Here is a 12063-nt window from a genome sequence, read left to right as displayed (position 1 = left end):
CCTTTGCTATAATAAATCTCCCTTTTTATTCCTTATTTTTATTAAATGTTGTTTTAGAGTTTTTCTGGAATCAACCCTTTCTTTCATTGGGTCAACTTGTCATGAAACCAGATCTGGTGGACCTTACATGTTAATCCTAAGAGGCTGCACATGTTCTCTTCTGCACTGGTACACATGGCAGTGAAATACTGAAAATTTAGGGGCTCAAAATATAATTGGGACACAGTTTCAGGTCAAGGAAAAGGTTCCTTTTCATGCTGGGTGACTGAGGGACATGTTTGCTGGTATTTGCAAGTGTGGGACAGGCTCTGGTGGAAGCTGCTCTCTGAGTCTCCTCCCCTCACATCTGCAAAGTCCAAGCTCTGCCTCTTGCCCCAGGGAATGATGTTCTGCTGCCACACCTGCACTGAGGGGTTGGGCTGGTTTAGTTTTTCTGTCACCCTTAAGCAGGATGTGTGCAGGTCCTTGAAGCCCTGCTCTTAGTCCTGCCACACCATCCCATGGCTTCCATGGTCTCATGAGCAACCGTGAAATAGGGGAGCTATGAAACAAGCTGAATTTCTCCAGACAGTAGAAGTCTGCAGGTCAATAAAAAACTCTCTGCATCTGGGAAGACTAATTTGGGCCAGAGTTAGTCCAAAAATTTTCAAAGAGCTAAATAAACCCACAGAAAAACCCATAAACAAAAAACCCTAAACAAGAAAAACAACACAAAGTAATGTGGAGCAAGTAATAGTTTGGTTCTTAAGCAAGCCTTAATTCCAGATGATACCCCTAATCTTCAGGGCAATCCCTGGCATCCAGGAGTGGAGCTGAATGGAGATATTTTGATGAAGGCTGTTGAGTGCAAGGATGGATGCAACATGGATAACATTTAAGAGGTTGGCTTGAAGTATGGAAATAAAAAATCTGAGAAATACAGATATGCCAATTCTTAGTGACTGACATATTTGATGAAATCTCACTGCCTAAAAAATATTATGGAATATCTAATTGCAGGTTAGTAAAATGATGAAAATCCTATTCAAATGCCATTGAAGCTGGTGAAGTAGAGAATGTGTTGACCACCCAAGAGAAGCAGAACTTTTTAGTGGTGAAAATCCCATACTGAATTATTTCATTTAACAAAGTCACTAACAAAACCAAAATATTGAGACTCAGATGCTTAAAAGGATTAAAATAATTAAAGATGCTGAAGCCATCAGTAGTTGAGAGGCTGCTTCTGTAGACCCTAAAACTCTGGCCCTAAATTAAACACCAGTGGTACAATGTTGGTGTCATATTCAATAAAATCATTATCCATACATAAACATCTGTTCCTTTTGAGCATTACTGTTACAATGCAAACAGGAAGAACTTTTTTTCTCTAAAATTCTTTATTTCAGACAATTTTACAGATTGAAAATTTACTTTTAGAAAAAGCAACCCTACTTGAATTATTGCTGGCTACCAGATCAGCGTGGCACAGAGTGAAGAAGCCTGAACTGAATGGGAGGTGTACAGTTAATGTTCTGCTAATTTGGGAACTACCTCTGCTGCCCAAATGAGTTTTGGTTCGTGGGGATTTGCTGTTTCCCCATGCTTCAGCCCAAAGAAGGCAGGGATGCAAGCCCTGCCAAACACCTGGAGAGCCAAGCAAGTTGTCTTTTAAGACTGGATTGTAGGGGGTGTGCAGAAGGGGTGAGCAATGAGACTTACAGAAGTAAATCAAAGACTTGAAAGGTGTGGGAAGCGGAAGAGAGAAGCAGATAAGGCAGGTTTTTATTTTAAAGCTGTAGAGCAGGATACTTGGAAATTAAAAGTCAATAAAAGTAAGGATTGCTCTTGCACTGGAGTTTTCTCTTTCACGTTTTACCTTCTGTAAAAATGCATCTGTTATTCTTGGTAAAAAAAAAAGGAGGGGTAAGACTGAGCCCCAGTGACCCCACCTGAGGACTGAAGTTTGGCAGTGAGATGCCTCAGATCACATCACTGATAAGCAAGTATGGCCAGTGTCAGTGCAGACAGGAGGAATCAGTAGCATTTTGTGTTGTCACTCCAAACACACATACCTGAAGAATTGTCAGGGCCTTGCTTGGAGCAGATCAAGCAGAGGGAGCAGAGAATACTCCAGGTGCTCTGCAGAGCAGCCCTGTGCTGAGAGGAAAACATTCCCTGCCTGGGGCAGCACAGGAGGCTTAACGTGGGGCTGTGCAAATGCATTCATGGCCCTGCAGGTATGGGGTGTTGTCTCCTTCCAGAGCACTGGCTGGGCTGCAGAGGGTGAAATGTAGGTAGTGGTAGTCATGCTGCAGCCATTGGGGTCTTTCCCTGCTTTTTTGTTAGTTTGGTTTGGGGGGGTTGTTTGGGAGGAGGTGAGGTGTGGTGTTGTTTTATTTGGGTTATTTTTGTAATCATGCTGCCTGTAGCTGTGGTGTTTTGAGCTGGTGCAGTCAGGCTGCAGCTCAGCTCCAGCTATCAGTGCACTGCTCCTTAGGGTGCTCTGGAGTGTGTTCTGATTCCAAAATACCTCTGAATGGCAGAGATGATGGTACCTCTGGCCAGCTTGTAAACCTGCCTTCTAAGGAAAACTAAAGGTGGTTAGACAGAGCTTTTCTGGGCTGCTGCCTTACACACCTATGAAGTAGTGTGGGCTGTTTTGAATGAGGGGCTTTGACTTCTTCAACCAGCCTCTCCTGCAAGGGTTTTGTGCAAGCCCTTGTCATAACACTGCTGTGCAGAGCAGTGTCTGGAAATACAGAACAGACTCTTCCTACATTGAGCTACAATTTATATTCCATTATTTAAAAAAAACCAAAAAACTGCTCATCACATAGACTCCATTATTGTACATTATATTTTCCTGAACAGGAGAAAAATTGCAGGCTTACATCTAGTTTTCGCTCTCTTTCATTACTTTAAGCAGCAGGTAAGGTTATAATCCATCTGTGTTTGTGACCTTGAACAAGAATGGACACTTTCTCATTTACATAATGCTGTTTTTTACTGAGCCATTAAACTGCAGAAAAATAGGGCCAGCATGAAAACTAGTCATCTACATATGTTAAAAAATAACTGCTGTAAATCCAACTGAAGAAAGCAGACTTTTAAAAATATGCAAGAGTTCAAGAAATTAAAAAGCAAATGGACTGTAAAGGCAGTTTTACTGCAAGCAAAACCTTCTAAAATAAGACCCTTAACAAACACCTCTCTCTGCATTTGGTGCACTGGTACTCTGCCAGCATGAAAGCTGCTTCTCTGTCAGTTCCCACTGCCATCAGGAGGGATGCTCCTCTTTCCCCTGGGAGCCACAGCTCTGCAGCCTGGGGCACAGGGGTGCCCCAGCCTTATGAAACCGTTTCAAATTTTTGCCTGGGGGAAAATATACAGATGGACTGCGTCACAAATTGTGTATGTTAGTGCTGAGATATGAAATAACCTCGACGTTTTCATGTTGCGAATAACCATTACAGCAGGAGCTGTAATGACAAGACATGGTGATTTGGAAGGAATGAAACGTTTGATTTACTGCTGTTGATTCAATTTCTGAAATGGGCACTAATCTTGATCAATAGGCTTTCTGCAGCTTCTGGGATACATTTTATCAAGCTGTCACACTGAGTCCTGTTTTTAAGCTTGTGAGATTGTTAGTTTGTGCCTTGCTGGGCAGGACTGCACCCAGCCTTTGGTGGGTGAGAAGGAAAGGGAAACATCTCTGCAAGCAACCAGGGGCAGGTGCTGCTGCTGGAAAGCAGCAAGGAGCTCCCTGCCAGCGCTGGACGGGGCTGCGTGTGGACAAGTGCCCCTGTGCATCCCCCAGCAGTGAGCTCCCTGCAGCCCTGCAGAGAGCAGCCCCTCTCCGTGGGATGAAGGCTGTAGGTGAGCTCTAGCCTAGGGCAGTGTGTGCTGGGTCTCTGTGCTGCACTGTCTGGTTTGCAGCAGTTCCCTTTGGCGCTCCAGGAGCCGCACAGAGCTCGGTGTGGGATCAGCTGCCATCAGGCTGCAGTCTGCCATCATCAGACCTGGAAGGATCTGCCATCAGCAGGGTGGAGCTGGGTGATCCCAGTGTACAAACCCAGCCCACCCACTCCAGTTACCCTGCAGCAGCTCTGGAGCCTGCTCTGCTCCCATCCCCAGCTGTAGTCACAGCATGAGGGAGGGGCACAGCTCACATTTGTGCTTTTCCAGTGTATCATTCATTTGTATTACAGTGGCTCCTAATGGCCCCAGATGAGATCAGGGCAGCTCTGGCTGGAGGCTGTGCACACACTGTAAGGCACTCCTGAATCCAGGAGCATCTAATCCTATCAGCTAGAGAGGGTCTGTATGGTGGAGAGTCTGGCTTGTGCCTGTGAGTTCTCCAGTGTTCTCCCATATGCTCCATGTTTCCCTGGCCAGTCTGCTGCTCAACACAGATCCCCCCCAACAGCAAAGTGTGAAAGCAGCTGTCATTTGAGATGGGGGTTTGTTTATTAATGCCATGCACGTCAAATATGTTCTTTTGGGCTCTATTAGAAAGGCAAATAGTTACTGATTGCCTGAGTCTTAAAACTGTTCAGCTTTTTCCGTGGAGACCTGACCATTTGGGGGGGATACCCTCTTACAGAATGGAAATTCAGAACAAACCCACCCTGTTTGGGGCTGAGATAGGAGAGTAGAGAACAGCCCTGGTTTCACATATGGAAAAAGTTCACAGGGGATGAGCTTTCAAACAAGGTTCTGAAACCCAGGATTATGCTAATCCAATAACCTGAGGGCCATGGATGAAATCCTGAATTCATTAAAGTTAGTGACAAAATATCCTCCCCTAGGGACTAGGGGAGCGTAGTAACTGGCAATCTATTATTTCAAACTGCAAGCTGACTAATGAGGTAATTTTTATACAGATCAAGGTATGTTTTTTGTCCCTTTCTCCCAGACCCAGAAATATATCCTGTCTTGATGTTTCGTTCAAACTTCATATAAGAGATGCCAGAATCCTGACACAAGTGTGTTTATTTCTAAGAAGAATTGTAGATATAAATTTTAATGATGTCTGGACTTGCAAGATCTGTGGCTTCAGCAAGGAAGAGTTTCATCTAGAAAGAATTTACATGTGTAAATTCAATGTGATTTTTCAGAACCTTTCAAAAACCCTTCTTCAAAATACTCTTTAAAATATATAATTATGTACTAAACCTTACTGTTGTATCAAAAGATTTGAAATATGTGGGAAATTTTAAGACTCTTTCTGGCATCTTGGTTAAACTCAGCTGTCATTAAAGGTAAAGTTCCAGAGAAAGGGAAAAAGCCTGAAATGTATGATCCTTAAGCACACATAAAAAGCTGGAGGGTAATTAAAAATAACTTATTGAAACATGTTGCTTTTATTATCTTCTGATGTGATTCTCATGATGTCAGGGAGCAGACATTACTTGGTGAACTGTAATTTTCATTGAATAATATGGGAGGGGAAGGCATTGTTAGAAGAAAACTCTTCATTCTGGGGAGCACTGGGAAAACCCCTTTTTTTTCCCCTTACTCTTTCCCATCTGAAACCAGAAGACAGCTGACCCTAAGGTCAAACTTGTCTCTCCTGATCCAGTCATGTTGGTAGGCTTTGCACAGGCTGCTGTTGAAGTGCCTTTGTTGTGTGTCTCTCTCTGTCTCTCTGCAGTGTGATAATGACAGGTGCATATAACAACTTCTTCCGAATGTTTGACCGCAACACCAAGCGGGACGTTACCTTGGAGGCTTCCCGGGAGAGCAGCAAACCACGAGCCATCCTCAAGCCCCGGAGGGTCTGCGTTGGAGGCAAGAGGAGGAAAGATGACATCAGTGTTGACAGTTTGGACTTTACTAAGAAGATCTTGCACACAGCATGGCACCCAACCGAGAACATCATTGCTATAGCAGCGACAAACAATCTGTACATATTTCAGGATAAAGTGAACTCAGAAATGCACTAGATTTATCAATATCCCTCTATATTTACAAACCAGCCTCTTGAGAGTTGTAGAAGGATGTGATCTTCACAAAAGTTGTGGCTTCTGTGGTGGGATTTGTAGGTTGCATCCTTTCATCCCTCAGCCTGTATCATTATTGGTGGCAAGCCAATTATTTTCCATCACTGCAACTGTATGAGTAAAAGGCACGAGTGCAAATCCAGTACTGTGGTCTGTATCGGTTCCTTTACACAAACAGGGATATTTATTCAGTTTAGGAGTGTTCCTGAGGAGGGCTGAGGCTCCTCAGCCCCTGTCCATCCTTTCAAGGGTCTCAGTGGTTTGCAGGACTGTGGTGTTCTGGTGCCCTCCCTGCTTTTGCAGTGCACAGCATTTACCACATTGTTAGAGCTTTTTGCCTCAGTCTCTTGATTGGTTTTTTTTTTTCCCAGTGCTGTTTTCCTGTCTTTCAATTTGGCTGAGCCTGTTTGAAGGAATGAATAACCACATCCCTTTAGAGCATGTGGCACATTGGAGGGACCTCATGAGAGCTAGAGCTGGAAGCAGAATCCCTGCTGGTGAAAAGCTGCCCCATCTCACCCATTCCATTCCTTTCCTTACAATACCCTCTTATTTATTTATTTATTTATTTATCACGTTACTTTGTGCTTCACCTTCCCAAGTGACTAAGTGATAGACTGGTATAGTTACTCAGCCAGCTTATTTTAAGGAGTTTATTCTCCATGGTTCTCTTTGCTCTATTTAGAACAATAAATAGTATCTTCATTGTGCGAGGACTATTACAAAACTTGGCATTGCAACTCTGGAGGGACTGGCTGGTCAGACACAGCCTGGCAATTCACACACAAACCTGTGCTACCATTTGGGGTTGGAGTTCTGGAAACCTTGGCTAGAAGTGCTCTCCTTGAAGGCAGCAACCAACTTGAGTGGGAACAAAGTTACATCCCTGCTAGATGCTTGATAAAGTCCCTTGTTTGTTGTTTGCAGGATGGTTGTGTTAATCCTGGCCTCTGGGGAATACAGGCAATGCCTGGTGTCTGTAACTGTGAAGAGAATGGTCCTGCGAGAGGCGGCGCCGCTCTGTGAATTTTAACGCTTTTCAATGAGGCCACTTCTAGGACACAAAGTTAGTCCTGGACAAACACAAAAATTTGAAAAATCCAAACCTAACAAAACCTTTCTCCACAGAAATGCTGTTAGATCTATCTCTATTCTGTAATGATGAGTGACATAAATGGAAAAGGAAAGTACACACAAAGTAGGGCATGCAGGAATGGTATGGGAATGGTGCAGTGGGCAGGAAGTCCTCTTAATCCAGGGAAAGAAAGTTCTGCTGCACCCTTAGTAGCTCTGGCAGAAAATTCAATATCCCAAAGGATTCCTACTCTAACCATGAATAAAAGAGCACAACTCACATGACCTGTTAATCTGCCCATATTAAAACTCCTCAGAAAAAAACCTCTTTAAGCCATTAAGCACCGATTTCTTGGTAAGTGGAGAATGTACTGATGAAGGGATCTGCATGCTTTTGTATTTTGGTTTGGGGGAAGGGTGGGTGAAAATCTGCTTACAAGAAATAAAAAAACAAAGTCTAGAGCTTTTATATGACATCACAACACCACACCTGAAATCTGTCTGTTGAAGTTTTCTAGATCAATGCTGTATATTTTGTGTGTAGAAGCACAAACATGTGCACCAGTTTCCAGCCACACAAAACACATGCGGTATGAAATGTGTAGGGTGATTTTAAAGGGAACAAAGAATGTTTGTTTATAAAATACTGTGTGCTGTAGCAGGCATGGACAGTATATGTACATATTTATTCTAACGAAATTTAACAAAATTGCTTTTTCCTTTTCTTTTTCCTTGTAAAAAGGTTTAAGAGTGTGGTAAATTGTATAGAGAACTTGTTAATGCCAAACTACTGCTTCAAGGGTGTCACACAATTTCTTTGACTTTTGGACCCCTCCATTAATCTTTGCAGCTCAAAAACAAAAAAATTGCTATCAGTTCATATTGGCATTTACAGCTAGAGATACTGTAAAACATATATTTAGCCTTTAACATTCTCAAGTAATATTCTGTAGATAACTTATTATTAAGCAGATCTTAAAGCAAACTTTTTTTTTTAATTTGAAGTACCTTACTCTGTTACAGCTTTGGGTACCAAAAAGAACATGCTAAAATTAAATAAACAAATATATCTTTGGAGCTTTATAAAACTAATTAAATACCCAACCAAAATATCATTAAGTAATTCTAGAAGAAATAAATAGAAATCTTTCAAAGACCAGTATTCCGTTCCTGTCTTTGACATCACTGTTACAGATCGGTTTCCTGGTTTCTTGAATGTATGGAGAGTTAACATCGTCATTGTGAACGTTTCCAACTTTCTTTTTCTTTTTAGTTTGAGCTTTCAGTGGTGTAGAGTAAGTGATGGTAAAGTTGGTAAATCTGATTGTTTTGAAAGCTGTTGTTCATGGCTGCATTTTTTGTGTTGCACAAATTAGCTAACTGTTGTTGAATAAAAATATAAATATGTTAATACCAGCTTTTTCAATAAAACTACAACCAAAAAAGGCATAAATAGATGACTTCAAGGCACAGCTTATTTTTAAGCTAGGCAAGAAAGAGTTGGTTTAGATCCTTCTACAGAGGAGGAAGAGTCACAGGGGTCAGGACACAGAGGGCAAGCTGCTGTGGGAACTTCAAGTGTTGTGGCAGGTGGAGGAGGGAATACATGCCATGAGTGGGATTAGGGTTGTATGGTGAGGAGTGTGGGCAGCTGTAGCAGAGCTGGAGACGTGCTTAGGTTCAGTCTTGGGACCAGTTTTTTCTTTTGCTCATAGCCCACCCAACCTGGACTTTAGGAGTCTTGAGTCTCCATCGCCTACAGATGGAATCAGAGGTGTGCAGTGTGAATTGACACACAAAGTCACAGGTAAAAAATGGCATTGATTTTGTCACCAAGACTGCGGGAGAAGCAAAAGCCCTCCAACAACATTTTTAGTGTTAGGGAATCAAGGTATTACTTTATTTCTGGCCAGGATGTTGTTCTGGCCAGGGTGTGCAATTGAAATAATTTCATTCACACATAGCCCAGGCGTGCAGAGCAAATCATTCCATGACACTTGAATTTTACCAGATTTTTCATAACTTTATACAGGCAAGACCCATAGAGATTCATTGGTTTGATGTTCATTGGCTCCAAGTTATGTAGTTCTTACGGTTTGGTTTCCTATTGGATCTGGATTTCTTCACCTCTGATGTTAATTAGGTCCTCACTCTTCAATTTCCTCGTCGGTCTTTTCTGGACCAGGTGTCTCCAGCCATGCCAGAGGCAGCATCTGAGGAAGATGTCTGTTGATGTTCTGCGGGTGGTCATTATCTTTTTTGGTATATTTTGGGCTACTCACAGTCTCTTGAGATGTTAACCTCATCAGGCCTTCACCTGGTGAAGCAATGCCCTGGAAAGAAACTCCAATTCCCTTTCCCTGGGGCAAAGGTGAACACAGGTTGGACTTGATGATATTAAATGTCTTTTACAACCTAGTTCATTCTGTGATTCTGTGAAAACTGGCTAAAGTTATTAAAAAAAAAAAATTAAACTTGGTATATTTTCCAACAGTATCATCACTGGCTGGGTTTGAGACCTTCCAACCATGGAAGTGCATCAGGGATGTTGCCAGGCCAGCCTCTCAAACGAGACTGGCCCAGGTGACAAACCAGAGTGCTACCAGCAGAGCAGCACCCTGCTTTCTCCCACCACTAGATCTCTACCTCAGGGGAAATAAAATATAATAATAAAAACCAAAAAATGCTAGCAAAATGCTGGCTTGGCCCATACACTTAAGGTAGGAAACCATTCTCTTTCCAGTTCAAGCTGATGCCTGACTCTCCATGGTTATCCTGACTCTTGCCCCAGTTGTAGGGCAGCTCTCTGGGATCTCACTCCAAGGCAGCTGATCTCACTTGTACCCGGGGTGAGAAGCCTCCCTCCATCCCTACACACAAGTTAGACACTGAGAGGCTGAGGCCTTTTTCTGGATGCAGACCAGAATAAATCTGCCTCAGCTGTTACATGAGGCAGAATCTGGCTTTGCACAGCTCTCCCAGAGCTCACATGATAATTTTTTTCACCCCTTTTTGGGAAGACACAGTCAATCCCACTCATTTAGGTGGACAAATATGACTAGGCACTGAAGAGAGAAATCTCAGCTGAAAATCAACACATCAAGCAATACACTATTTACCTTTCCAGTTTCCCTTTTCATCCCCAAATACCCAGTAGGAGCAGGAGCCAGATGGCTCACTAGCATGCTTTTGAAATTTTCACACACATACTTAGCAGCTACATAAGGCAATTTAACCCTTTGTGGCTTGGGGGAGATACTGGCATGAGCCACCTGCTTCTGCTGTTTGCAGCCAGGAAATTGTCCTGCTTTAAGTCTGTTGGAGCCTTTGGTTGTCCCTGATGAGAGGGCAAGTAGGAGGATTGTTTGCCTTTATATCCAATTTTCAGTAACATTATTATCAATTTGCTCCCGCTCCCAATAGGAATTATTTTCCATTTGCAGTCTTGTCAGCAAATTGCATTGAGTCTAACATTAGAGCATAAAGGCACTTGCCTTGTTCATGTGGCAGAACCAGGGTTAGTGGAATGGGCCTAATTTTATAGGGATGGGTTATGTTTCTTAGGCTTTGTGAAACCATTAAATGGTTTCTGGAAATTCTGTACAGGCCAGCTCTGAAAAGGTTTGCTCTCAGAGTGCACCACGGAAAAGCATTTCTTAGCAGTGAAATTTTATTTTTCTTCTCTCTCAAGCTGGATGAGGATCAAACTTTTACTCATGTGAAAGTGAACACAACTCTTCAGGCAGTTGTAAATCCTAAATCTGGCCTATGATACAAAGTAATTTATGTGGAGCACTTGACTGTGTAAACTCCTCAGTTCCCTTAGCTCTGAAAGCTGCCATGAGTATGGATCAGCCAGGCAGGGTAGAGCTAATTACTTGTCTTTCCATTGAGGAAAGTCTTGCCAAGTGAGGCAGTCAATGAGTAGGACAAGATCCTTAAACCAACAATTCCATTAAGCAGCTATTTGAAGTAGCATGACAATGCTGTACATTGTTTTTACAACATGGCTGCTCAAACAAATAAACCCTACAGCAGTGACTCGAACAAAGTATGCAGGCTGGTTTCCTGGACAGCCAGTCCTTGTTTTAAAACTAACACTAGTTTTTTTAAAACTAGTACTAATCATACTACTAACATGCATGTCCCATGCAATAGCCTGATCCAAGCAGATCAATTTTAAATACAGGATCAAATTCTTCAGCTGGCAATAGGTATGTGAATGTGGCACTATGCGTGTCCTTCAAGGGAAATCACTGTACATTATTTAAAAAAAAAAAAGTTACTGAAATTGGGATTTGGGTGTCAGGTTAAGAGGAAATAGGTTGATATTCCTCCATTCTATATCTGTAATCTGAATGCTGCCCAAGCAAGACACCAGAGTGATACCCCACTGTCAATAACTTCTGCTAACATCCCAGCTCTGGCAGGTTCTTGGTTTCATTTCCCTTTGTTGAGGCTTGAACACCTCCAGCAGCTCTGCATGGTTTTCTGGACCACACTCTTCCTTGCTTTAGTAGGAAGGTGCAGAAAGAAGCAGAGGTTTCCCACAGATAGGAAAGATCCCATCATTGTCATCTATTTGGAATACAGAAGGTGATGCTCACAGAAAATTTATGCCCATTTTGGACTGCCTTGTGGAAGAGGTGGGGAGGAAAACATTGCTGGTTCAATTATCATCCTCTGACATCTCTGCTAACACCTTTCCAGGATGAACAGCTGCACTCTCTGTTTCTCACAGCTATTGATCTGCAAACCCAGAGAGATGTTGCTGCATCATTTGAGCTCTGTCAACATGCTCAAAATATTCTCTGCAACCCTCTCAGGTAAAGACTTACTTTAGCATGAAATGAGAGATAAGCTGCACTATTTCATACCACCTTCCTCCACATATTTTTTTAAGGCTTCCTTTTAAAATATTTGGCTATTTTGAGCTGCTATTACAATATTGCTAGTGAATTTTGAGGAGTCAAGTGCTACTTTTAAATCTGTATCTCCTAATCAC

General features: G+C 42.4%; 1 protein-coding gene across 4 annotated transcripts in view; it reads left to right on the top strand.

Moving 5' to 3' along the window:
• Positions 1-8469, top strand: part of PPP2R2C (protein phosphatase 2 regulatory subunit Bgamma) — a 136469-nt gene extending 128000 nt beyond the window's left edge. For all 4 annotated transcript variants that reach the window (XM_059845206.1, XM_059845207.1, XM_059845208.1 and 1 more), the window contains one exon: positions 5636-8469. In XM_059845206.1, coding sequence (XP_059701189.1) covers positions 5636-5927 — 292 coding nt within the window. In that variant the 3' untranslated portion in view covers positions 5928-8469. The remainder of the gene's footprint in view (positions 1-5635) is intronic.
• Positions 8470-12063: the final 3594 nt, after the last annotated feature.

Source organism: Haemorhous mexicanus, chromosome 4, assembly GCF_027477595.1.
Source record: "Haemorhous mexicanus isolate bHaeMex1 chromosome 4, bHaeMex1.pri, whole genome shotgun sequence".
NCBI classification, from domain to species: Eukaryota; Metazoa; Chordata; class Aves; order Passeriformes; family Fringillidae; genus Haemorhous; species Haemorhous mexicanus.
This window is presented reverse-complemented; position numbering and strand designations above follow the sequence as displayed.